We start from the raw sequence: 25,109 nt of genomic DNA on the forward strand, positions 1-25,109 counted from the left end.
CTCCTTCAGTCAGTCACTCTCGCCTCCTCCTTCGCTCAGCTCTCACTCTCTCCTCCTCCTCCTCCTCCTCCTCCCTCCTTCCCCGAAACCCAAAACCCCCCCCATCGGCAACCCACCCCCCCCCCCGAGAACCCACCCCCCCTACCGAAACCCACCCCCCCCATCGGAGACCCACCCCCCCTCCCCTGAAAATCCACCCTCGCCGAAACCCACCCCCCCCCGAAAACCCACCCCCGCCGAAACCCACCCCCCCCGAATACCCACCCCCGCCGAAACCCACCCCCCACCCGAATACCCCCCCCACCCGAAAACAGGTCACCCAAAATCCCCCCTCCAAGCCGAAACCAGCTCGATCAACACCCCCCCGAAACAGGTTTTTTTTTTTTTTTTTTGAATTTATGGTATTTTCTGGGTATTTTTTGTATTTTTTGTTTTTTATGGTATTTTCTGTTTTTTTTTTGGTATTTTCTGTTTTTTATGGTATTTTCTGTTTTTTATGTTTTCTAATATTGTGGATTTTGTACTTGTTGTGGATTTTGCATAAATTGGTTGTGAAATTTCTGATTTTAGTAGTAATTAGTTAATGTTGTGGGTTTTTTTAATTTAGTGGTTTGGTTGTGAAATCTGAATTTAGATTGATGTTGGGCTCATATTTGACAATGATTTATTTTTTTGGTGAAGAAAAGATATTGTTGCATTTGTTGTGAAGGATAATTGCATTTTTGGTGAGGTATGTGTTTAATCTATCTTTTGGTTAAGTTTTTGTATGATTTAGTATTTAATGTTTCATATATAATTGTATTAAATTTTTGAGTGAATTAGTTTGTATGTTAAAATTAATTACAAAATTGATTAATTAATTTGTATGTTTTTATATGCTAAAATTTAATAGTTTGTTTGTATACTTATATGTATATTGTTAGATTAATTATAGTTTAGTTTGTATGTTACATTTAGTTTAGTTGTAATTGCAAAATTTCCGATGACGTAGTCCAGCACTCCTCGAGTACTGGGTGAGGTCATGTGGCACGAAGCGCTTGTGCGAAGTTATCAATCGATAACTTTGTACATTTAACTAGTCGTGCAAAGTTATCAGTGGATAACTTTGTACACTAAATTTAAATTCACCTTAGACCCGTTAGAGAGTCTATTGGACGCGCTCCAATATGATTCTTGAATTGTCCAAATTACCTATGGACAGTTTGGGAGTGCACAATTATGTGTTGTGGTTAACGGTTCATGTGATGTGGATTAGTTAGTTTGTTAGTTTTTAAATATAAAATTTAGTTTAATTACAAAATGTAGATTAATTAGTTTGAGAAATATAATTTAGTTATAAGGTGAAAGGCAATGGAGTCAGCTCCCAATGATGTAGTTCAGCCATCCTCGAGTACTGGGAGCCCTTCTATGCCACGGAGGGCCCGTCGATCTCACCGCTCTAGTCAGGTCACCGCTTCCGCTTCCGCTTCATCTACTGCGACGTCATCCACTGCGACGAGGGGACCATGTAGTGGGTTGAAGTCCTCTCGGATCGTGCGCAGTACTGGGGCGCGGATTCCAGTCATGTGTGTGCAAAACGGCCGACGACCGTTAGATCCTAACGTTGAGAGTTTGTTCTCGCATGATGTGGGGGCTATTATTCGTGCCGAGTGCGCCATGGTTGCAACCACTTGGAAAAAATTGCCGGCAGAGATTCAACACAAAGTGATCCGCTCCATCTCAGTGAGTATATAGCTCAATAATTAATTCCAAATGATAAATTTGATCATTCATAACAATCTAATATTTTTTTCAGGTTAACTTTGACATTCAGATGGATGATCCCCTCACTGTCACGTACATGACAGATTTACTCATCAAGTCCTACAGGCAGTGGAAGCACGAACTACACGTGCATTTCAAGGGATTTTCGTCGGCAGTTGAGGCATTGGCGAACCCCCCTATGGAGTTGGTAGAGCGGTCTGACCAGTGGCGTTTTTTGTGCGATCATTTCATGAGTCCGTCGTTTTTGGTACGTTTTATCATCTTAAGACTTTAAAAAATCGATTATTGTTTTGTTATTCTATTATTGTATACATACACTAACATATTTATAATTTGCTTAATATTTAACAGAAGAAGTCGGTCGCCAACGCCAGAAACCGGAAAGGGAAGCCGTTTAACCATCATAGTGGTCCGACGCCCATCTCATATCGAGTGGAGTCGCGATGTCGGGTACGTCATTATTTAATTTAATACATATATATTCTTTAATATTGGTTGGGTTTTTGACAAAATTATTTTCTTTTTCAGCGTGGGTCGCAATTCCCGGAGATAGATACTTTCGGAGATATCTATGTTCATCCCGGTTGTGATGCGGCCAAGGCAAAACATGTTAGTTTTTTATATTTTAAAATTCATCATATAATTTTTTATATATATTTTTCTAATTGGTTACTTGTATATATAACATTTTGAAGGATGAGATGGTGGCCAACTCGAGAATATATTTGGAGAGCTTGGCCGATCAGCACCCTCCGGGTACTCCGTTGGAGTCGATTCCAGTACCCGATCCCGATGTCGGACTTCGCATTATGATAGACTCACTGGGTGTTAGGCCCGGTAAGGAAATACGCGGCATGGGATATGGGCGGATTCGTGATGTTCGATCCTCGTCTTCATCTTCATCTTCGTCTCAGCCATCTGCAGTCGTCGCAGGGTTGTCCGCTCAAGTGAAGAAGTTGCAGGAGGACTTACGAGCTGAGAGAGCGGAGAAGGAGGCGTTGTATGCTGCATTAACCAAGGCGATACCTGGGTTTGTCCCGCCACCATCTTCTCATCAACCTCCGTCAGATATGAATGATGATGATGCTACTAGTTTAGAATAGATTGACTATATATATTAGGGTTAATTACCACTTTGTATGGATATTTTGATATATAAATTTATGAATTTTTTTTTATATAGTTTTTGAATAAAGAATTTTTTTTTTAAATATTAAATTTAAATATATAATTTAAATATAAAAAAACAATTTTTTTTTAAAAAAAAAATGTTTGGGCGACGGACTTTTTCGTCGCCCAAAGGGTGTTTGGGCGACGAACAAAGCTATTCCTCGCCCAAAGCATGTTTGGGCGACGGAATTTTTCGTCGCCTAAACATGTTTTGGGCGACGAAAGAGGGTATTCGTCGCCCAAACCCTATTTGGGCGACGAAATTTGTCCGTCGCCCAAAGCACGTTCCAGCGAGGAAATTAGTTATTCCTCTCCCAAATCTTGTTTAGGCGACGGATAATTTCGTCGCCCAAACATGCGTTGGGCGAGGAATAAGTGTGTTCGTCGCCCAAACCTTCTTTGGGCGACGAAATTTGTCCGTCGCCTAAATATTCTTTGGGCGACGAATTTTATGTGTTAGGAGACGAAAAAAATCCGTTGCCCCAGGTGTCTTTGGGCGACGAAATTTAGAAGTTCGTCGCCCAAACTCTTGGGCGTCACATTTTGGGCGTCCAAACGCTCGACGAACGCATTTCGTCGCCCAAACGTTTGGGCGACGAATTTCTACTTTGGGCGACGAATTTCGTTCCTCTCCCAAACCCTTTTTTCTTGTAGTGAATATTGGTCAGACAAACAAGAAAAGTTAAAGTCCTTGACTTAGTTCAAGTAGTGAAAGTGGGTGTGGTAAAGGTTAGGATTAGGCTAGCTCCAGAGTTCGATTCCTTCTAATATAATAATAATAATAATAAAAGCTTAATTTCACTTTTGGTCTTTGTAGTTTGAGTTAGATTTCATTTTGGTCTATGTAGTTTCAATTGTTATGATTTTGGTTATGTAGTTTACAAATTATTGCAATTCAAGGACACGTTAATATTTTTATCAATTAATTCGTTAAATTAGTCATTGAATTATTAACAACATGTAATATACATGATTAAAATCGAAATAGTTTGTAAAGTACATGACAAAAAACATAAAAAATTTGACGATTTAATAAATGAAAATGCTAAAATGTCGTTGAATTGTAACAATTTATAAATTATATGATAATAATTATAACAATTGAAACTAAAGTAAAATTTAACTAAAACTATAGGGATCAAAAATGAGCTTTGAAAAAAAAAAAAAAAAAAAAATCGCAACTCACCCTTGATTCAAAACAAAAGCTTTTTCATCGTCAATTCGTCACCATCAAAGAAAGGCCAGCCTCCTGTATCTTCTTCAATTCAAGTATCTCTACTGTATACTGATCTGGGTTAAAGCAAAAGGCAAGTCGAAAATGGAGAGCAGTGAAGAAGAGGACGACTTCCCATCCATAGAGAGCATCACTCCCCAGTCCAAAGTTGACTCTCTTTACCAATCCCACACTGAAAAGGTTTCTTCTTCTTCTTCTTCCCTCTTTTCCCTCCCTCCGTAACCCTTTATTTGGTTCATGCCAATTTGTTGCAAATGAATAAGGAAAATGCTTTTTTCTTTTCTCCCAGTTTTAATTTCACATGTTTTCTTTCATTTTGTTGGCGATAAATTATGTTGGAAATTGTTTTCTCTAGCTCTTTGAGTTGCTTGAGGATTGCCATTTCAAGTTAATCAATGATATTGAGCATACTTATTTGTTTGTATATATTCTTCGATGAATTAAAGTACAAATTGAGGGAACAGTTGTAAATGTCATCTGGGTAATGTCTATTTCGAGCTATAGTTGTGCCAATAGTGAATAAGCAGGCCTTTCATTGGCATTCTGACCATGTTTTGCACTAGAGTGATTTTAATCAGTGATAAATTGTTTCCTGGCATTCTAAGCGTAAGTTGTGTATTGGTGCATTTGTATTTAGGACTCACCAAGGATTGTTCCCTTTACAATCCAACACCAAAAAGGTTCATCTTTCTCCTAATTGTATCCATTGTATAAAGGATTGCTCACTATTTTTACTCTATTATATTTTGGTATCGTACTGAATAAATTACTTCAGCGTATCTTGAATGCATTCTCATAGGCAATAAGTTTACGAGTTCTCAAGAGGTTTTTAAGTACTTAAAGGGGTGACAATTAGTGTTTGGTTGTGTTAGTATATGGGAATAGGAATGGCTACTTGCAATTAGTTTTGGGGCTATTTGATAGTGTGGTTAATTTTGGATTCCAAAGGGTTGGTTATTTCAGAAAATTTAATGTTATAAACTTAAAACTAAACTAATTAGGAAAGTGAACAGGAATAGAACATACACATCAGACCTAAAGTTCCTAGACATATCACCTCTGATTAGGGCTGCATTACACCACTATTATGAAATATTGATGGGTAGGTCAAGTAATATAAAATTCTTTTAAAACATTTTTTTTGGGGGGGGGGGGTGGTGGTGGTGGTGAAGAGTTTGATGGGTGGTAAGAAGTTAATAATAACACCACTCTTATGAAATATCTAGGGAAATGTACACCAAACCAAGTCTAAATTATGCACATAATAGTTCAGCTAAACATCCATCTGTAAACAAATGTGCTAAAATATGTTTAAACACCCACACCACCCACACTAACGCTCTCACTTATAATTTTTCTTTTATTTGCCCTTTTGGAATACTAGGGTTAAGTTGAGGCATGCATGTTTAAATTAAGAACTTCTGTTGCATTCCATTTTGTCGTTAACTTGTAAAGTGATGCTGCTTCTGTTTTTGGTGCTGCCTCTGTTGTGATATTATAGTTGCTATTTTTGCTGTTACTTTAAAGCATACACATAATCTAGGAGGGAGGATAATGACATTCCTATAACCCGTACATATATATTGTCTACGCAGGGAATTAGAAAGCTATGTTGTGAGCTGTTAGATTTAAAGGATGCAGTGGAGAACTTATGTGGAAATATGCGAACCAAGTACCTGGCTTTTTTGAGGTAATATAATAACACTGAATCATTAGTATATTTGTTGAACAATAAAACAATTATTAGTATAAGTCTGATCAGTTTCCTATCAAAAATAAATAAAAGAAAACTTGACAAAGTTGTCCATGTAAGAAGTCTACAAGTTGGACATATATGATGCTTGCTATCTTGGGATTTATTATTGTTTTGTGGTTGTGGGCATAGGGGAAGAGAATACAGGAAAAAGCTTTAAGGAACAGAGTTTGCCACATACAAATTTCTTTGTATTTAACAACATATACACAAACAATAATATTTCTCATTGATCCTGTAGCATTGTTACAGATTTTCAGGTTCATATGTGGTCCAACTCAACATGGGCATCAAGGGCCTCTAATGTGGACAAATTATCCATTATGAAAAGTTTTATAGGTAACCCGATGAGAATTTCAAAAAGAGTAAAGCAATAAAAAATATATATTAAGTTATTGACTACATAAAAAAGACTTTTCCGGGTAGCAAAATGACTAACATGTGGATGTGACTCAACCAACGAAATTGACAATTTGAAGCAATGGGGTTCATGAAGGATATGTGAAAACTAACATGTTAGGTTCTGAGTAGGTGTAAATTGCTTCGTTTTCAATCAATTTTAATTAGTTCATTAATCTTGTTGTATCCATGTATGCATGATTTAATCTTAATGTTAATTATAGGATTTCTGAGGAGGCTGTAGAAATGGAGCATGAGTTGATTGAGCTCCGAAAGCATATTTCAGCTCAAGGGATTCTTGTGCAGGATTTGATGACTGGTGTATGCCATGAACTGAAAGAATGGAATCAATCCAGTAGTGAAGTTCAGCAAAATCCTGAGATTTGTGAACTTCAAGATCCCTTGCCAAATGAAGCAGATGATCCCAAGATATTTTTGGAGAAAATTGATGTTCTCTTGGCTGAACATAAAGTGGAAGAAGCACTAGAGGCTTTAGATGCTGAAGAGAGAAACTCTCCAGAGCTGAAAAGCTCCGGAGATACTTCAGCAACTGAAGGATCCTCCTACAGATCTGATTTCTTGAAAAGAAAAGCATTGCTCGAGGATCAGCTAGTTGAGATTACTGGACAACCTTTTGTTACTTTCTCTGAGTTGCAGAAGGCCTTAACTGGGTTAATAAAGCTTGGGAAAGGTCCTTTGGCACATCAGTTACTGCTGAAATTTTATGGGTCCCGTCTTCAAAAGAGCATTGAGGCTCTTTTTCCTTCTTGTTCGTTCTGCCCAAAGACCTATGCAGCGACATTATCTAAGCATGTATTTTCTTCAATCTCACTGGCAACGATGAAATCTGGTTTAATATTTGGTGATAATCCTGTTTATACAAACAGAGTTGTTCAATGGGCAGAGTGGGAAATCGAATACTTCGTACGATTGGTGAAAGAGAATGCACCATCGTCTGAGACGGTTTCTGCTTTATGTGCAGCTAGCGTCTGTGTTCAGGCTAGTCTCAACTACTCTTTGATGCTGGAACGGCAAGGCCTGAAACTGTCAAAATTGATTTTGGTGCTGTTGAGGCCTTTCATTGAAGAAGTCTTAGAGTTGAACTTTAGACGGGCTAGAAAAGTTGTTCTTGACTTTGCAGAAGCTGATGAGTGCATGTCATTTTCACCTCGCTTTGCACCTCCATTGTCTGCATTTACAACTTCATCAGATGGTGTGCTTGTTGATAGTGGGATAAGATTTATGGGCATTGTTGAAGTAAGTTTGTCTCATACTAATATGTTTACCAATAGTTTTTATATTCATGTCCTTGTACCAACACAAGCATTATATTCAATTATGCTGGTTTTGTTAGGTTTTATGTTGAAGATTGAACCTGAGGAATGAGATGATGAGAAAATTTCAGACCTGATATATTGGAATATTAAAGATGAAATGATGAGAAAATTTCAGACCTGAGATATATTGGAATATTAAAGTAATTTTTTTTTTAAGTTCTATGAATAAAGAAAATGGTAGAGGAATACTTAACTTATCTTAAGTTGATTTAACAAAGCCTTGATTCTAGCTACTCATGAGAGGGAAAAATTGAAAAATGGTCCAAATTATTTCTTCATTAGTTTTTTCTTTTGGGGGTTATTCTTAGATCATTCCTTTTTGGTTCGATTGCTCTTGCACTCAACTGGACTTTCATAAGCTTTTGATGCGCAATAAATATATTGGAAGTAAATGTAATTTTACATGCATACCCTTACCTCTTTAGACTCTTCATCTATGTACGTGAATAAGTATGCAAGCGTCTTTTACTGTTTCTGTGTCTTATCTTGTATGTGGGCACATCTGATATGTGTGTGTCAATCAAATTGTAATGAATTTGCTATTTGGTTCTGCAATATACTGTTCTTTCTCTCTCTCTCTCTCTCTGTACATATGCACTTGAATTGGCTCTTTTGAGTACTAAAGTGCATGGATGCATTACTAATTTGTAAGCAATGACTCATTGATCAGTTCATAATGTTGTGTTGGTGGTAAAAAAATTTCACAGGATATGTTGGAACAGTTGACCCACTTGACCATTTTGCATTTTGGGGGAAACATCTTGAGTAGGATCGGACAACTTTTTGATAAATACATGGATGCTCTAATTAAAACTCTACCAGGACCATCCGATGATGACAATCTTACAGAGCTGAAGGAAGTTGTAACCTTTAGAGCTGAAACAGATTCGGAACAGCTTGCCATTTTGGGAGTTGCATTTACCATTTTCGATGAACTACTACCGAAGGCTGTCATGACCGTTTGGAATTGGCAGAGTGAAATTGGCGAATCAAAAAGTGGACCTGCTGAAAATGTCACGCCTAATCCAAGCACTTCTACAGAGTTAAAGGATTGGAGGCGCCATCTTCAGCATTCGTTTGACAAGCTAAGAGACCATTTTTGTCGGCAATATGTCTTGAGCTTCATCTATTCGAGAGAAGGAGAAACACGATTGGATGCACAAATATATCTAAGTGGGAACGGGGATGATATGTTTTCAGACTCTGACCCTCCTTTGCCTTCACTTCCGTTTCAGGTCTTCTTTCTTCCTTCACTATGCTCTACGTATACACGGTTTTCCATCTTATAATAATATTTTTCTTATTGTCTATCTATTTTCAAATTTATGATGTTCTTTTCAAATTTATCCATTTTCAAATTTGTGTCAAATTTATGATGGTCTATCTATTTTCTAGATGTTCTTTTTACACTAATGCAAGAGCAGCCCTAACAAATGCTTGTTGTGGGCATGTTTCTTGTGAGGAATTTATTGTTATTAACTTATTATTATTTAATATTTTTAGTGTGTCCCTTTATAATGCCATTAGAAAGTTGAGTTTATTTTTCCTATAAGCACTGTATATCTTCAAGTGATCATTCTTTTGCACTGTATAGGACTTCTCCACAGTAATGAGATTTTGTCCTATTATTGCAGGCATTATTTGCAAAGCTGCAGCAATTAGCAACTGTGGCCGGAGATGTGTTACATGGAAAAGAGAAAATACAGAAAATTTTGCTTGCTAGGCTAACAGAGACGGTTGTAATGTGGTTGTCTGATGAACAAGAGTTTTGGGGTGTCTTCGAGGATGACACATGTCCTCTTCAGCCACTTGGTTTGCAGCAGGTAGTTATATCCTTTCAAACTGTCAATTTTGATGGTAAAGTTATTTTACTTTTGCGACTTAAAAGTTAAAACTGATTTAACTTGGAAAGTCTGGAATAGGCTTTCATTTTTCTTTTTTGTTGTTTTCTGGAAAAATGCTCCAATATTTAGATATCATTGCTTTTGATAATGGGGAAAAGTGTTAACATTGTATCCTGAAATGGATCAATGACTTTCATGATTCATCATAGGATTGAAAGCATGAAATAGTGTAAAGTTACAAAGTGGAAAAATTGCAGTAGGAAAATACTACATAATTTGAGAGCCTAAATTAAGCATGGCTTCACGATAAAATAAAAAGTAATTGAGTGAGAAACCTAAGAATAAATGTACAAGCCACTAAGCTCCTACCTTTTTGACTGGGTGGGTGGTTATTACTGTCTTTAGAATTTTTGACATGATAGGTCATTGCTTCATCTCTTCTAAAATCATCTTGGTTAATGAAATTGGGAAAGGTTCAAATATGTAGGCTTAGTGGACCCTCGAGTTTGGTGTGTGGTGCCAGCCAGAGTCCTGAATTGAATGTGCTCTCTCTCTCTCTCTCTCTCTCTCTCTCTCTCTCTCTCTCTCTCTCTCTCTCTCTCTCTCTCTCTCTCTCTCTCTCACGTGGGCGCATGCACACACATGCACAGAGTTTAGCTAATAATCAACTTCTTGTTACAGTTAATTCTTGATATGCACTTCACTGTTGAAATTGCACGTTTTGCGGGGTACCCATCAAGGCAGGTGCACCAAATTGCATCAGCCATAATTGCTCGTGCTATCAGGGCCTTCTCTGGTAGAGGCATAGAACCACAAAGGTAAGTTGTGTGTATGAGGGTGGCCCTGTTTTCCTATTTTTGGTTCTTTCTCTGATTTTAATCCCAAAACTTACTTCTTTTCATCAGTGCACTCCCTGAGGATGAGTGGTTTGTTGAAACTGCAAAGTCAGCCATAAGCAGACTACTTTTAAGAGCAGAGGGGTCAGAGACATCCGAAATTGATGAAGATAACATCACTCTACATGACCATATTGTCCTGGATTCAGATGACAGTGACTCGTCCCTCTCAACAGTAGAGTCTACTGAGTCTTTTGCTTCTGCGAGTATGGGTGAACTTGATAGCCCGAGCCATTTTGACGATTCAGAGGGTTGAAAGCTTTTTCTAGGCCATCAAAAGAAAAAGAAGAGATTTCGTTTTGTAGGGAAGTATGCTCACTCATATTCTTGATCAAGTTCAAAAGTTCTCGTGTATTAATGAATGATCATTGTAGTATTGTTATATAAAAGCAGGTTAAGTAGTTAAGCATGTTGAAAATTTCAAGTATTACCAATTCGGCTTTCGTTGTCATTTTCTAGTTTATATTTATTTTTTATTTTTTAATTTCTATTTACTTAAATTTTCGTTTTCCCAACTTACATGGAACATACATGCTCGCTACGATAGCCATGTGAGATGGGGTTGTTTGGCTTATAATAGTTCTTTCCAATCATAATTTGATTAAAATTTATAGAAAATGTTGAAAAACTCCCCTGCAAGAGTTTTTTTTGACAAAATAATTTAGACGCTTGGGCAACAATTACAATCATATTTTTCCATTTTTTAAGATTGTTTTGTTTGAACTTTCTTATGTGTATCAGTTTTTGCATTAGTATATTAATATTTCATAAGTAATTCGTATAATTATTATTTTCAAGAAAATGTTCCATATTATTAATCAACGTTTTGTTGTGTATTGATGGCGTTCAAACCTGACAAATAGTTTTAGAAGACTCAACAAAAATTTCAAATTATATCTTGTCATTTGTTTTCACGTCAGAAAAAAAATGTGAAACAATTAGTACTATTGGAAAAAAAAATTATGATTAAATACACTTGTTATAACATAGATGGATTAACTAATCAAAAAATAAATAACATCGGTGCCTATCGAAAAGTTCATGATAATAAATTAAAATTAGAATAAATCTCGCTTCCTCCGATATAAAAAAAATGACTATAAATTTATATATTTTGTTTATTAGTATTATTACAAAATCAATTATGTGGTCAAAATATATTTAAAACTATATAATTAATTTTAAATGGGTCAAAATATAACCCTCTCCAGTGTCCACCCCTGCTATTCGCGATTGTAACAGCCGTCTGCTCTGCCTCCCGCCGCAAACACCCTCATCCTCATTCTGCGTCTGAGACTGAGAGAGAGAGAGAAGCAAATGGGAAAGACGAGCTACAAGAGGCTTTTCGGAAGCCAAAACCTGAGACAACGGCTTCTATTGGCTGCGCTCGCGTCCACGCCAGTTCTAATCGAGGACATACGCACCGACGACACATGGCCTGGTCTCCGTCCTCACGAGGTCTCCTTCCTCCGCTTGCTCGAGAAGCTCTGCGATGACTGTGTCGTCGAAATCAACGAGACCGGTACTACTACTGCAAAAACACTTCATCTTTATACACTATATACGAAAATATACGTACATGTAGCTCAATCACTTAATTTATTCTGTGTGAGGGTTTTGAGTGTTGTTTTGTGTCTGTGGGCAGGCACAAAATTGAAGTTCAAGCCTGGGATAGTTATGGGCGGGAGGAATCTGGTGCACGACTGTGGTCTTAGTCGCTCTATTGGTTATTTCTTGGAGCCATTGATTGTGCTTGGTCTCTTTGCCAAAAAACCCCTTACCATTAGGCTTAAAGGTACCACCTTTTTTTGTGAGCCTTGCGTTTGCTTTGTTTATTTATTGCTTTGTTTATTGGTTTGCTTGTGAAATTAATGAAAACTTTTGGTAATATTAAGAATTCAGTTTGTTAATTTAATCTGGATTCTAATAAATGTAGATGGTTTTTTTAACAATCGGTTGCTTTAATAAGAATAATTTTGGAACTTGCAAGTGGTTGCCAACTGATTTATTGAAAACTTACAACCCAACTATCTAGTTCTAGCAGAGAGTTTTTTTTTTTGTATTTGAATTTAAGCTGGTTTGAGTATACATTGTTATTAAAAGCCTCAATCACGGTCATGCTTTTGTTCTAAATGTGAGGAACAAAATTTTAACAACATTCTCATTCTTTTAACATCATGGTTTTCTTATACAACATTCAGTCACAGATCAACATGGGCAGAGGAAAGCTAATTTCTAATAGTTTTTATTTTTGTCATCCATGCTCTATTCTATCTGGTATCATACTATTTATAAAAAAATGACCTAACCCTATTCATTAACTGAAAAAAGGGGACCTGAACATATGCATAGTAGAGCACAGTAAATTTGGGCTTTGAGAAGATGCTGCCACTTAAAGTGAGTTACATATTTTTCTTTCAGGAATTACAAATGATTCAAGGGATCCATCTGTTGATACCTTCCGGTCCACTACCTTGCCCATGTTACAACGCTTTGGAGTTCCCTCAGAAGGGTTGGATCTAAAAATAGAGAGTCGTGGATGTCCTCCTAATGGAGGCGGTGAAGTTGTTTTGTCAATTCCAGTTGTTCAAAGTCTAACTGTGAGTTTCTGCGACTTATGGGATACTATCTATTTTTCTTTTCTCTTTTTTCTGTTTTGTTTACATGTTTTTCTCTGCAGGCAGTAACCTGGACTGATGAGGGGATGGTTAAGAGGATTAGAGGGGTTACGTTCTCAACGAGAGTGTCTGTGCAGTTTGAAAATACCATGCTATATGCAGCTCGTGGAATCTTTAATCCCCTGCTTCCAGATGTACACATATTTACTGACCATAGATCTGGCCCACAAGCTGGAAAGTATGTTTTCAACTTTTGCTAGATATGAGATACATTTGATGGAATTGTGAAGTGTTTTTTGAGTTTTATTATATTGAAGTGGTAGTAAGTTAGTAATACTTAGGCTCATACGGGTAACAATGTAATTTATTGCAGTTCACCTGGTTATGGAATTTCACTGGTTGCGGAAACAAATACTGGTTGCTATATCTCTGCTGATACCACAATTTCTTACGCCCGTGGGGGAGAAACAGCTGAACTTGAAGATGAGGAGGAGAAAGAGCTGATGTCTCCAGAGGATGCCGGTGTAAAAATTGCTTCTGTTCTGTTTGGGGAGATTGAGCAGGGTGGAGTGGTAGATTCAACACACCAGGTTTGTGATTTGATGTTTTGTACTCCTTCCATACTGGCTGAATTCTGTCTCATTTTTATTGGCCTTAGAACCTTCAGTCAGTCCAGAAGAAGTAAGACAAAAATGGGGGACATATGCAGTAGAAGGAAAATGTTGATTTTTTGGCAGTGGATGAAATGAAAGAAAAAATTTTCCTAAATGAAAGATGTGACAAAATTTAATCAGCGGAAGGCCCCTAAAATTCTCGACTGATTTTGTTAAGCTTGTCATAGGTGCTCAAAAATATATTGTTTCCCTTTCAGTAATAACTTCCACTTGTCAGGTTAAAGATAACAAAGAAAAGGAGTTGCTGATAACTTGAAATCATTTATGATCACTGTCTACGCCTTTGTCTGTTGCTATCTAATTAAAAAAATAGTGGATTAAAACCTTAAACTAACCACTTGTATTGGTTTTAACCTGAAAAGTATCTCGTCAGACACTTGTAAGATTAAGGCATGTCTTATAAATTTTAATCTAGTTGATTTTATTAAATACAGATTCTGACAATATTCTAGACTGGGTCTCTGGCTGTGTATGGATGCTTACCTTTGTGTAATGTTACTGTGATTATGTTGCTCATGATGTTTGGTAATTTACCATGTTACTCTCTCTCTCTCTCTCTCTCCTGACATTTTGCTGTCATTTTGGTTTGTAGGGTTTGTTGTTTCTTCTTTGTGCATTATGTCCCAAAGATATTTCAAAAGTTCGGGTTGGAAAGCTCTCTCCTTACGGGATAGAAACACTCAGGCACATCAAAGACTTTCTCGGAGTTACATTTGACATTAAGCCCGACCCATCCACAGGGACTGTTGTACTTAGATGTATGGGCAGTGGGTGGAGGAACCTATCTAGAAAGGTCTCATGATAGCTACGATTTCCTATCAGCCAATATCTTTCTTGTGTTCCAAAGTATTGTTGAAAGGCGCCACAGGCATCAGCTGTGGAGGAATACAATATTATGGCTTTATGTCTTTGACCATGTACTCTTAATACAATCATATAAACTTCATTTATCAGGGAGAAGTTTTGTCAATTTTTAACACATTAGTTCAGATTTGTTGAACATCTACTAAAATTGGATAAATGAAGTATCCTAATAAATTATAATTAATGTACCCTACCCCTAATATAGCGGTTCAAATCTCTTCCCTAATCTAGCTGATAAAAAAAAGAAAAGCTCTCCCCTTACTCCTCCCCATTATCCACTTACCCTCTCTACCCTAATCTTCCTTTTTACAAATGAAAAGAAAAAAAAAAAAAAAAAAAAACAGCCATGGCTGCCCATTCGTGTGGACTATTTTTTCCATGTGCCATTTGGCCATTGCGATGAAGGGCCTTGATGTTCTGCTATGGCCTCATGTGTGGACTATTTTTTCTAATTTTGAATGAGAAGTTGAAAAGTTTTCAAGGAAGAGGAGAGTGGTGTGTGAATAGAAAAATGGATGAGATAGAATACCCACGCGAGACAGGCTGGTAGGTTTGGGCCTAAATAATTACCATGGCCCAAATTGTGACCCAAGAGATGTAGATGAGGCCCATCTAGTGCCCATGTAGATTAGGCTGAAAAAGCGCGGGAAAGGTGTCCGTAGGTAGCAAAAGTTTGAAGAAAGCAGATTTGGGGGTTAGGGCTAGCTATTGTCTGTGAGAAGCGAGAATTGGGAGCAAAATGGAGAAGGGCACCCAAGGGACCATAATTCTGAAAAGAAATGGAGAGTCAGAAGCAGAAGAAGAACAAGTGGTGGATTTGAGTGGTCAGGTGCACCTGCTCCCCTGCACCGTCAAATACAATGGCCCTACCTCTGTTTCGGACTACTTCAAACCCAAACCCACTGGTAATTCGCCCTCTTCTTTCACTCATGTACAATCATACATACACATATATCAAATAATTGACTAATGGGTTTTTCTTGGGGTTGATAAAGGGATAGAGTCTGAGGGTTTAAGGGCGCAGGAAGCTTATTTCAGGGGAAGGAAGTTGCAAGGAGCATCCATTCCCATCCCAGATGGGTATTCTGGTATGTCATTATAGTTTCAATCAATAGATTCAGCAACTTGATTTAGACCTCAATGGTTTTGAATGGATGTTTAGAGTGGATTGTTTAATGGTGGTAAGGTAAAGCTTCCAACTTTAGATTTGAGGTCACCGAAAAGCCAATTTCTTTTAAGTTTTAATTGATCAAGTGTCGGCCACTTTTATCTTCCTTTGGTAAACCGAAGTAGGCCAGGTAAGTTTGGGCAGCCATCTTTGGGACCAATTTCAGAATATGTAATACTCTTTGCTTGCCTTTTGATCAAGAGTGTGGAGGGTTCATTCTACAGTTTTTTTTTTTTTTTTTTTTTTATCAATTTATTTTCCTTTCAAGGATAAGTTTTGGTTACCTCACAAATTCTTGGTGCTTCAATCTTTCCATAAGTGCTTTTTGGCCTAATAATCAGTTTCTACTATATGTTTATTACAAATAATCTTCATTACTCAGCATTATCTCTGAAATACCATTGACAATCTTTTCCTTTTTTGATCCATTTATAGTTTTTTTTGGCCCTTCCTTTGAGAGTTTGAGGGGAGGTAGTTGGGTACTGCTGGAACCTTTCCTGGGGAGTAAAGGGTTAAACTGATGTTTTCATTAGACTTTGAAGGGAGTGAGAAATGAGACCCAGAAAGAAAAGCACGTTGTAGATTAATAGGACGTTCAGAATTCAGATGTGCATGTGCTGGATTTGTACACAATTGCTTTCTTGTTTTTATATTATCATGGCAACATGTGATGGTAGTTTTGTTGGATACAAGAGGTAGTGCTTGTCCGACAAAAATGGTCTTATGCCCTATGATACAGTTCAATCTTGCCAGCTCCCCTACCACACTTTTCCCTGATCAAAAAGAGAGTTCTTAGGGACTTGGTGATGAGTGGGTTAGGGAGAGGCTATTAAGAAGTGGCTATCTTTACAAGCTAATGGCTAAGCCTGTGTTACATCTGTTGACTGTTGTGAAAGGGCTATCTTCGTATAATTTTTCAAATGCACAAGCATGCATGGCACACACACATGTTGATGACAAAAGGGCTATCTTTGTATGTTGTTTCAAATGATTTAAATTATATTTCAATTTTTACAGAGTTCCTCTTTAAGAATGATTGTTCTGCAGGGTTTGTCCTAGGGAAGAAGAGTCTTAGCAAGAGAAAAGCTTCTGATATGTCTGAAGGGAACTCAAACTGTTGGGAGATGAATGCGAAATGTAAGAGCATTACATATTGGAATCATGACAGCCTTCCTTCACAGGATGACACATTCCTACGTTGCTTTCACTGGCTTGCTGTAGCAAAAGCTGTAAGTTTGTGCTTGACACCTCATATGGTGGTTGATAAATCTTGACACATCAGTCCATGGCCATGTGTCTTGTGTATGTTGATTGATGATCTGCCTTTACATGTTTAACCTGAAATAGTTATGATTACCTGTCAATAGTTATGTTGCATGGAGTCCTTTGCTTTCTAAGCTATTATCTACGCAATATACGTAGGAGCTGTTTTACAAAAGTTTCATATGTTGATCCCACATAATTCTGCTAGCAGTTTAATAATATATATTGTTGACAAATAATAAAGTTATTATTTGAAGGGTTTTCACCTATTCTTCCTTCCACTGTACATGAGATCTCTGTATATGACTGCAGATGCATGAACCAGCAACAGCCGAAGATTTGGTATCTGCATCCGCTACTCTGGAAAAGATGAACTGATTAAGAAATGTAGGAAGTATTGTATCTCTTTAAGCTCTCGGTACAAATAGCATTTTTGTATTATGAATGCTTGTAACATTAATATTTAATATATTTCATTGGCAATAGAATCTGATTTAAGTTGTCCTTGAAAGTTGGACGAACTTCCTTATCTTAAAATCAAAGCTTTCATTATATTAGGTAAAAATGATCAACTTAGAATTAACTTGCGTTTTTCATTCTTGTGTCTCTATCAAACACTGATATTTATATCTTAATTGGATGTAGCTGGAATTCCTTGCAGATTAATTTGTAAATGTAGAAGAATCGGAAAGGGAATGATCCCACTCTAGCAGGATCTAACATCAAAGAATGAAACCCAAATTGCATAGTTGGATACCAAGTTGACCAAAAGAATGCATAGCTTGTGTGTGCAAGTGTGAAGTAATGCTGGCTTGCACTTTTCTTTCCATAGTATCGTCGACACAGAAGTTTGTCTATCAAAAGCTTGAAAAATTTATCTAAATGGTGGTTTAGACTTTAGATTATGGTCGGCTTATTACTACCTTCATATTCTTTCAATTCTTCTTGTATTTTGTCGAATTCTTTTCATTCTATTGTCGGCACAGTTAATGTTTCTTTCTCAACATACTCATTTCTCAAGTACGATCAAATTCATCTCATAACAATGAGATTCAACACACTCTAATACGTTCAGCACATAGAAAATTTTCGCTAATCAAATTTCATTAGATGGCAAGAAAAAAAGAAAAAAAAAATTATTAGATAAGTGCTCAATTTGGCTGGATCCATTTTAAAATGCATTGTGTCACAAGAAAATGAAAGTTGCAACTTGCAAATATATCTTAATTAATACAAGGGAGATTTAGAGTTCAGTCTATTTTATGAGTTTTTCTTAGACTAAGATCGGTAGTGATTTAGGGTTTTTAATCAAGTCCTTTTATTTTTCTTCTTTGACAGTTTTATGTTAGGTTTTAACTTTTAAATTTTGGGCAATTCCAGAATTAAAACCCAACATGCAGCCTTTACAAAGCTCACTCTACACCCTAGAAAGGGAAATACACTCAAAATTCTGGAATTAAAATCTAACATGCAGCCTCTACAAAGCCCACTCTACACCCTAGGAAGGGAAATACTCTTCAAATCAGGAGAGAACTTTATTATGAATTAAAAAAATTTTCTTATAAATTTTAAAACACTTCCGATTTTCATCTAAAAACTGTTTTTCTAAAGGAATTAAACCTAATTATCTCTTAATAGAATTAATCATACAAAGAATAGTATCCCAGTATCTTCTGTCACAATTGTACATATATGCCTTTTGCTTATTCCTGTGGTACTTGTCTTTTGAGCCGTCCACGGATGTCAAGTTCTTGGTTATAAAGTAGCGGCCATAATTGAATTAGACAAAGTGTCCAAATTGATGAAGATAAGCTCTGTGACGGTGTACATGGCTTTGGTTGGCATTTGGCAGACAAAGTGTCCAAGTTGATGAAGATAAGCTCTGTGACGGTGTACATGGCTTTGGTTGGCATTTGGCAAAGCCAGCAGGAACGTAGTTTACACCAGACTTGAATTGGATTCCAAACACTCTTCAAAGTAAAAGAGATGCATGGTTGGGCACTTGGGCCTCCCCACAATACCAAAAAACAAAGAAAAAAGATCGATGCATGGTTTACCTAGGGATAAGGACATTATTTTAAATTCCAATTCTCTAGTACATTCTGGACCTACAAAAGGTTATTATTAATTTAGTGCCTAAGATCTTTCTATAATGGATCTAAATTTATTTATATTTTTATGTTGCTAATATGTTTAAAGTTAAAATGACGTGGGTTTTGAAGTTAGACCAACTTAGAGTTAAGCGTTAATTATAAGGGTTTAACATGTTTAGGGTCAAGTATCTTTTAGGTTCTTTTTTGTATACGATTTCTTATGAACATGTTTCACATTGTGTCCAAGACCGTTTGCAAGTAATCAAAAATATATTCTTCTTTTAAAAAGGCAAGGAATCTTGATATTGAGTCCAAAGCAATTAATCACTTGATTCCTTTACATTTCAAATTTTTTTTTTTTGGGCATTTTCTTGTATTGTGGGAGGCATTAGATTCGTCCTCTTTCTTATCCTTGGTATATAAAAGGCTCAGTATAGTATTAGAGGCTATATACATCTTCATCAAAATAGTTCGATAAAATTAAGGAGTACAGGCAGCAGCAGAAGAAGATCAGAAAGCAGACTTTGGTTTTGATATGGCTATGACTAAACCTCATTTTCAAGCAGAGAAAGAAGGAATAAAACCATTACCGGAGGTAATTAAGAGAAGCATGTTAATTATGACTTATGAGGTCACAATTATTTCTCCTATATGTATAAATCATCACGATTAATTGTTAATATTTTTCATTATGTTGCTAAGAAAGTACTGTTCTTAGGGTCCATATATTTGAATGAAATGATTATTTCAAATAAAGAATTTGGATTTGATAACAGTACTGTAAAATTATTTAAAAAAAATTATAAAGCATAGATATAATGTTCGTTTTAAATGAATCATAGATAGAATTAATGTTTGAAATAACTTCATACAATTTGACCAAAGAAAAACTACATACAATGAATAATTCGAAGTATATGTTCAAATTAAAATCTTGATGCATATGGCTCTTGGAGTTAGTCCAAATTGTTAGAGTTGGTGATCGAGGTAATGAGTTAGAATTAGGCTAAATCGAAGGTTCAATTCCTTCTAATGTCACCAAACCAAACCAAATCTTGATATATATGGGATGTAAGAGTCAGTCAAGCTAGCTATTTTATAGCGCGCTATAACATTAACTAAATTCCTAGATATTTGAAATCACTCCTCCAAATGAAACATTAGATTTAAAAAAATACACAATTAATGTACATGCAAGGGTAAGATAAATTGAAATCAAATTTTACACCTTTTAACAATTTTTTTTATAGGATTTTTATTTATCAATCTTAACGTTGGCCGGGTTTAATATTTATTCTAATAAGCTATGTTAGATTAATGTTTACTAAATATGAATCCTACATATATAGACAACGGATATTATTCTCATATCAGATGTATGATACATGATAGTATTCTCATGTCAGATATATGACATGTTATAAATATGGCTTGACTCTTTATCTGAACTCAAACAATAATGCGCTTGATTAGTACGTGGAACAAGAAAACATTTCCACACACACACATATATATATATATGTCCTATAATAAAATTAATTGTATTCATGTTTACAGGGAGATGGCTACATTCTCAAACCGCGAGGACTTAGCATTGTATGGGGCAATGATGAACGCTACTGGAAAATACCTAAATTGTAAGAATAAAACTATTTGTACTATATATATGCATGTACTAACAGTATATTGTTTGCACATTTCTCATAAATATGATATCCCTGTGGGATCCACTTACTCGAGTGAGTCTCACCTCGTCCGAGAGATGTGACCAGCAGATGTAGTATAGGTAGAATTGACATATCATTTTTAGGGTGGCCTATATATATATATATAATCATTTTATATATACACATTTTGGCAGGCCGAATTCTGAAGAACCTGCAGAGCTGATACAGGTTTCTTGGCTGGAAGTAACCGGCTCAGTTGATTTAAAGCCTGGGAAGACTTATGAACTCAGCTTTGTTGTACAACTGGCACCGGATGCATTTGGTTGGAGAGACATACAAGCTTTCTTGATGGCCAAGGTAGGGAAAAAGGGAAGGTACAAATGGACAAGGGTTAAACTGCAGGATCAAAATGGAACCAAAATTGTCATTCCTGATGATAGCCAGAGGTTCAGAATTGAAGTTCCGACTGACGCACCTGACACAACCCTTCATTTTGGTCTCTATGAAGTGTGGAGTGGCAAATGGAAGGGAGGCTTGAAAATTTATCAAGCAGAGCTCAAAGCTGTATAAACTTTTAAAGTTCAATTAGTGTCTTTTCTCTTACATAATACGTATTGAAATATTTTTTACTTTGGGTTTTATGTGTGTGACTAATTAATAATGAAAGTGGGGCCTCTGTAAGGTGATTTGAGTTTATTAAGTACAATATTGCTAAGGTCCTTAGCGTGTATTTGTAATATCACAATTGAATAAATGCTTTTCTTGCATGTATGGGCTTCTTAGCCTTCTTACCATTGCTTAAGCTGCTTGGAAAGTTTTACAAGCTAGAGTGGAATATATATTCAGCATATTCTACAGAACCCAGATAAAACATATATACATTTATTTTTTAAGTTCTCTTCAAGAACATTGGGCTTCATTGCTAATTAACATTTTTTTTTAGCCCATTATTACTGACCGCAGAGTCAGAATCAACTCCAACTATCACATTGAAGCAATCTCTAGCCCAAGCCAGTTGAAGTCTTTAAAAACCTATGGAAAGTCTCTGTTAGACAACTAGCCCCAAAAGCTTAAGTTGTTAGTAAATGGGTCAACAATGTATATCAAGTTTAAACCATTCATCACGTACGGGTCATCGCATCCTATATAGGATGCATATATATATATGTGTGTGTGTGTGGGGAGGCAAACAAATAGATGGAGAGAGACAAACATATAAGTGCAGCCCCACCTTGTATCCTACATTTAGAAAAGAAGTAAGAAATGAGAATTGAAGGTTTCGAATTCATAATCTCCTACAATTTTTAGAATAAGGCCCTGATACCATATTAGACAACCACTAACCCCAAAAACTTAATTAAGTCGTTAAAAAATGGGCAACAATGTATATATGTTAAGCAGAAAATGGGCAACAATGTATGTTAAGCTTATACACCCCATATGTATAACACAGCCTCAATCTCTTGCAATTCCTACATAGAATATAGCTGAAACGACAACAATATTCCACTGACCATCCCAGTTCTAATATTACTTCCTTAACATCAGCTCAACATGTTGACAATTTCTGCACTCAGATTAACATCATCACATTTATCTTTGTGTGTGTATATATATATATATATATATAGGCTCCTTCTATTGAAGTATATTTCAACTTATTTATGTTGAGGTATGACCTTGTTGGGGCCCACACGAGTCGTTTTGTGTCGATATGAATCGTTCGCAAGGATTATCTTCATTGATAGATCATCCTTGCAAAAGATTAGTCAAATCAAAAATAATTTGCCTATCTAATTTTGATAAAACAAATGAACGACTTCATCAAAAATATTTGGTTTGTCTAATTATTTGATCAAAGTTAGACAGACAAATGAATTCCGATTTGGCTAATTTTTTGTAAGGATGATCTATCAATGGAGATGTAAAAAATGAACTATTCGGATCAACACAAAACGACTTGTGTGGGCCCTATAGGGTATACCTCAACATAAATAAATTGAGGTATACCTCAATAGATATACATTAGCTATGTGTAAATTTATACATGAGAACAAATCAATCAAAATTCTAACTCTCATAGTTTAAAGAGTTAAATTTGAAGTTGCAAAGCATATGAGGAGGATGGATTCAATAAACATAGGAGAAAAACTTACATACAACTGTTATAGTAATGTAGCATCACCAATATGAGAGGAGGGAGATTTGAGACATTGAGATTTGGGACCCATTCTCCTCTCGTGTTAATGATGCCACATCAATATTACAGTTCCAGGTAAGTTCTTCTCATAAAAGTACAATGTGGTGAGTTACTGCAACAAAATAGGCACTAGATTTTTCCAACGGCATGAAAGAAAAGTCACCGTAAAAAAGAGATTTAAGCAGTAGAAAGTAGTCACCACATAATGATCAAGCTTGAAAACGTAGGCATTACTTCACAACTATATCAAAGTGGTTTTGCATGTGGTCAAATAATCTCTTTATATATATTAGACATGAATGTACCTTGAGCATTTGAATTTTTCCTTTGCTCAAATTAAGTAAATCAAAATGATCATCATCACTTGTAAACAAGGAATGAAATTTCAAAATTTTCGGCGAAATTTCGCCGAAAATTTCGTTTTTTTGGGTCACCGAAATTTTACCACATACCCAATTATTTTCGGTAATTATTTCGGCGAAATTGGCGAAATTTATCGAAATTTCGGCTGGGTTTGGGGGAAAATGGGCTGGTTTCGGGAAAATTGGCAAAATCTTCGATCTGCCGCCGTGCGGGGTCGTCGGAGCCAGGGAAGCACATGGGCAGACTCACCGTGACGAGAGGAAGACAACCCAGGTGATGGGAGGTCGCGTCGTCGCCGGAAAAGTGAGATCGCCGCCGGAGCTCCAAGGATCGGCCTCAGCTGGTTCGCGACTCGGGGGAGGTTTCTGGGCTGCGCCGCCACCAGGGGGAGGAAGAAGGAAGAACGGCGAGGAGATCTGGGCCGGTCCCGTTGCCAGCCATGGCTGGACGCGCCGCCACGCGCCGGTGGCAAGCGCGGCGAAGGTGAGGCGCGCGCGAGAGAGAGAGAGAGAGAGAGAGAGAGAGAGAGAGAGAGAACCGGGAGAGAGGAGAGAGAATGGGATAAAAATCTGGTTTTTGGGTTTTAAAACCCCTTTTGTAAAAATTACAAAATTGCCCTTTACTTCAAATGTCCGTAACTTTCAAACTATAACTCCAATCGACGCGTGCTACGTGTCTACGAACTCGTAAACTCGAGACCTATCCAACGTGCCCAAAGTCCGAATCAAAAGTCCACTAAATTTAAAAGTTAACTTTGGGTCAAGCCTAATTTAAAACAAAAATAATTAAATAATTAAAATTAAATAAAAACATTTTTAAATTCCAAATAAATTCTCAAAATCCTTAAAATAAATTCTCAAAATATTTAAAATAATTATCTGGAAAATACAGGGTCTCACAGAAAAGAGGCTGGGTGAGGGGGGGTGTGTCGGGGATGGACTGGGTTGGGGGGAGAGAGGCAGGGGGCTGGTGCTTGGTGGGGAAGAATACCCTAAAGGGCCTAAATCATAATATCTTATACCATATGGTCCATATCTTAAAGAACATACAGTATATAGAGTTTAGTGCATAGATTATAGAGTATAAAAAGTATTAGAATATATAGAGTATATAGGGTTTAGTATTAGGGTTAGTGTATAAATTATAGAGTATAAAGAATATACTGATTTCATTATTCATTATACTAATTTTGTTTAACAGTATTTGCCTCCAACGCGCATTATATTCATCTTATATCACATGAAACCTATTATATAATTTGGTTTCTTCAATGTTTTTTATTAATATAGTAGATAATATGTTAAATAAACATATGGTCATGTTTCATTCAAAATTTCCATATTTTGATAACAATTTCCGTCGTTTTTATCTAATTTTATCGAAATCGAAATTTTAATCGAAATTTCCACGAAAATTTCCGTCGAAATTTCCATCGAAAATTTCCTCGAAACCGAAATTTTACTCCTTGCTTGTAAATATTACTTTATAAAAGGGAATAAATGATTCATGTGATGCCTTGTCTTAGAATAAAAGCCTTTCTGCCGAATTTTGGAATATATATGTGATAAACAAACAAAATTTTACCATATGGAATGGAATCAGAGATTTTCTGATATTAGGTTTACTTTCTCTTTCTCCAATCTAGTGCTTTCCTACGCGCGTGGTTGAAATTCCAAAGTTTCACACCCCATTTTGTGCTTTCCTTCCTGCACATGCATTGCATTTCAAACCTTGGCGGTGACTCATGGACATGAAAATCATACATGATGTCATGCTATGAAAATAACTAGGTTAACCCTGTC

The 25,109-nt window shown here is 36.5% G+C and overlaps 5 protein-coding genes across 8 annotated transcripts; all 5 read left to right on the plus strand.

Moving 5' to 3' along the window:
- The first annotated feature begins 1,563 nt into the window (after nucleotides 1-1,563).
- On the plus strand, nucleotides 1,564-2,354 carry LOC147297389 (uncharacterized). Its single transcript, XM_086233060.1, has 4 exons — nucleotides 1,564-1,722; nucleotides 1,796-2,011; nucleotides 2,116-2,209; nucleotides 2,293-2,354. Exons 1-4 carry the CDS (start codon nucleotides 1,564-1,566, stop codon nucleotides 2,352-2,354), a joined length of 531 nt encoding a protein of 176 aa, XP_086089186.1.
- Nucleotides 2,355-4,145: 1,791 nt separating this feature from the next.
- On the plus strand, nucleotides 4,146-10,806 carry LOC147297390 (exocyst complex component EXO84C-like). Its single transcript, XM_086251732.1, has 7 exons — nucleotides 4,146-4,348; nucleotides 5,764-5,858; nucleotides 6,545-7,577; nucleotides 8,365-8,892; nucleotides 9,292-9,480; nucleotides 10,183-10,319; nucleotides 10,407-10,806. Exons 1-7 carry the CDS (start codon nucleotides 4,253-4,255, stop codon nucleotides 10,651-10,653), a joined length of 2,325 nt encoding a protein of 774 aa, XP_086107858.1. The 5' UTR covers nucleotides 4,146-4,252; the 3' UTR covers nucleotides 10,654-10,806.
- An 809-nt stretch (nucleotides 10,807-11,615) lies between these two features.
- Nucleotides 11,616-14,746, plus strand: LOC147297391 (RNA cyclase family protein). Its single transcript, XM_086242133.1, has 6 exons — nucleotides 11,616-11,919; nucleotides 12,043-12,192; nucleotides 12,819-12,997; nucleotides 13,078-13,253; nucleotides 13,389-13,605; nucleotides 14,282-14,746. Exons 1-6 carry the CDS (start codon nucleotides 11,715-11,717, stop codon nucleotides 14,489-14,491), a joined length of 1,137 nt encoding a protein of 378 aa, XP_086098259.1. The 5' UTR covers nucleotides 11,616-11,714; the 3' UTR covers nucleotides 14,492-14,746.
- A 442-nt stretch (nucleotides 14,747-15,188) lies between these two features.
- Nucleotides 15,189-17,890, plus strand: LOC147297392 (ribonuclease H2 subunit C-like protein). 4 transcript variants are annotated; one of them, XM_086242151.1, is made up of 5 exons: nucleotides 15,194-15,458; nucleotides 15,549-15,641; nucleotides 16,769-16,950; nucleotides 17,297-17,371; nucleotides 17,630-17,890. In XM_086242151.1, the coding sequence occupies exons 1-4, from the start codon at nucleotides 15,293-15,295 to the stop codon at nucleotides 17,360-17,362; spliced, it is 507 nt and encodes a 168-aa protein (XP_086098277.1). In that variant the 5' UTR covers nucleotides 15,194-15,292; the 3' UTR covers nucleotides 17,363-17,371; nucleotides 17,630-17,890. The 4 variants fall into 4 exon arrangements, with proteins under 4 accessions (XP_086098283.1, XP_086098290.1, XP_086098277.1 ...); XM_086242157.1 differs by lacking the exon at nucleotides 17,630-17,890 and having other exon boundaries at nucleotides 15,189-15,458; nucleotides 15,555-15,641; nucleotides 17,297-17,493; XM_086242164.1 differs by lacking the exon at nucleotides 17,630-17,890 and having other exon boundaries at nucleotides 15,191-15,458; nucleotides 17,277-17,493.
- Nucleotides 17,891-19,538: 1,648 nt separating this feature from the next.
- Nucleotides 19,539-21,511, plus strand: PP2-A9 (phloem protein 2-A9). Its single transcript, XM_086256357.1, has 3 exons — nucleotides 19,539-19,672; nucleotides 20,635-20,714; nucleotides 20,939-21,511. Exons 1-3 carry the CDS (start codon nucleotides 19,613-19,615, stop codon nucleotides 21,312-21,314), a joined length of 516 nt encoding a protein of 171 aa, XP_086112483.1. The 5' UTR covers nucleotides 19,539-19,612; the 3' UTR covers nucleotides 21,315-21,511.
- Nucleotides 21,512-25,109: the final 3,598 nt, after the last annotated feature.

This window comes from Dryas octopetala, chromosome 1 (assembly GCF_963921425.1).
Source record: "Dryas octopetala chromosome 1, drDryOcto1.1, whole genome shotgun sequence".
Classification (NCBI taxonomy): Eukaryota; Viridiplantae; Streptophyta; class Magnoliopsida; order Rosales; family Rosaceae; genus Dryas; species Dryas octopetala.

Bases quoted from the DNA above. Each gene is read 5' to 3' on its own strand.
- LOC147297389 (XM_086233060.1), top strand. From the start codon at position 1,564: ATGTGTGTGCAAAACGGCCGACGACCGTTAGATCCTAACGTTGAGAGT. The intron at 2,012-2,115 runs GTACGTTTTATC...AATATTTAACAG, and splicing joins TCATGAGTCCGTCGTTTTTG to AAGAAGTCGGTCGCCAACGC. The intron at 2,210-2,292 runs GTCGGGTACGTC...TTTCTTTTTCAG, and splicing joins ATATCGAGTGGAGTCGCGAT to CGTGGGTCGCAATTCCCGGA.
- LOC147297390 (XM_086251732.1), top strand. From the start codon at position 4,253: ATGGAGAGCAGTGAAGAAGAGGACGACTTCCCATCCATAGAGAGCATC. The intron at 7,578-8,364 runs GTAAGTTTGTCT...AAAATTTCACAG, and splicing joins GATTTATGGGCATTGTTGAA to GATATGTTGGAACAGTTGAC. The intron at 10,320-10,406 runs GTAAGTTGTGTG...TCTTTTCATCAG, and splicing joins AGAGGCATAGAACCACAAAG to TGCACTCCCTGAGGATGAGT.
- LOC147297391 (XM_086242133.1), top strand. From the start codon at position 11,715: ATGGGAAAGACGAGCTACAAGAGGCTTTTCGGAAGCCAAAACCTGAGA. The intron at 12,193-12,818 runs GTACCACCTTTT...TTTTTCTTTCAG, and splicing joins CCTTACCATTAGGCTTAAAG to GAATTACAAATGATTCAAGG. The intron at 12,998-13,077 runs GTGAGTTTCTGC...TTTTCTCTGCAG, and splicing joins CAGTTGTTCAAAGTCTAACT to GCAGTAACCTGGACTGATGA.
- LOC147297392 (XM_086242164.1), top strand. From the start codon at position 15,293: ATGGAGAAGGGCACCCAAGGGACCATAATTCTGAAAAGAAATGGAGAG. The intron at 15,642-16,768 runs GTATGTCATTAT...ATTGTTCTGCAG, and splicing joins CATCCCAGATGGGTATTCTG to GGTTTGTCCTAGGGAAGAAG. The intron at 16,951-17,276 runs GTAAGTTTGTGC...ACTGTACATGAG, and splicing joins GGCTTGCTGTAGCAAAAGCT to ATCTCTGTATATGACTGCAG.
- PP2-A9 (XM_086256357.1), top strand. From the start codon at position 19,613: ATGGCTATGACTAAACCTCATTTTCAAGCAGAGAAAGAAGGAATAAAA. The intron at 19,673-20,634 runs GTAATTAAGAGA...TCATGTTTACAG, and splicing joins GAATAAAACCATTACCGGAG to GGAGATGGCTACATTCTCAA. The intron at 20,715-20,938 runs GTAAGAATAAAA...ACATTTTGGCAG, and splicing joins TACTGGAAAATACCTAAATT to GCCGAATTCTGAAGAACCTG.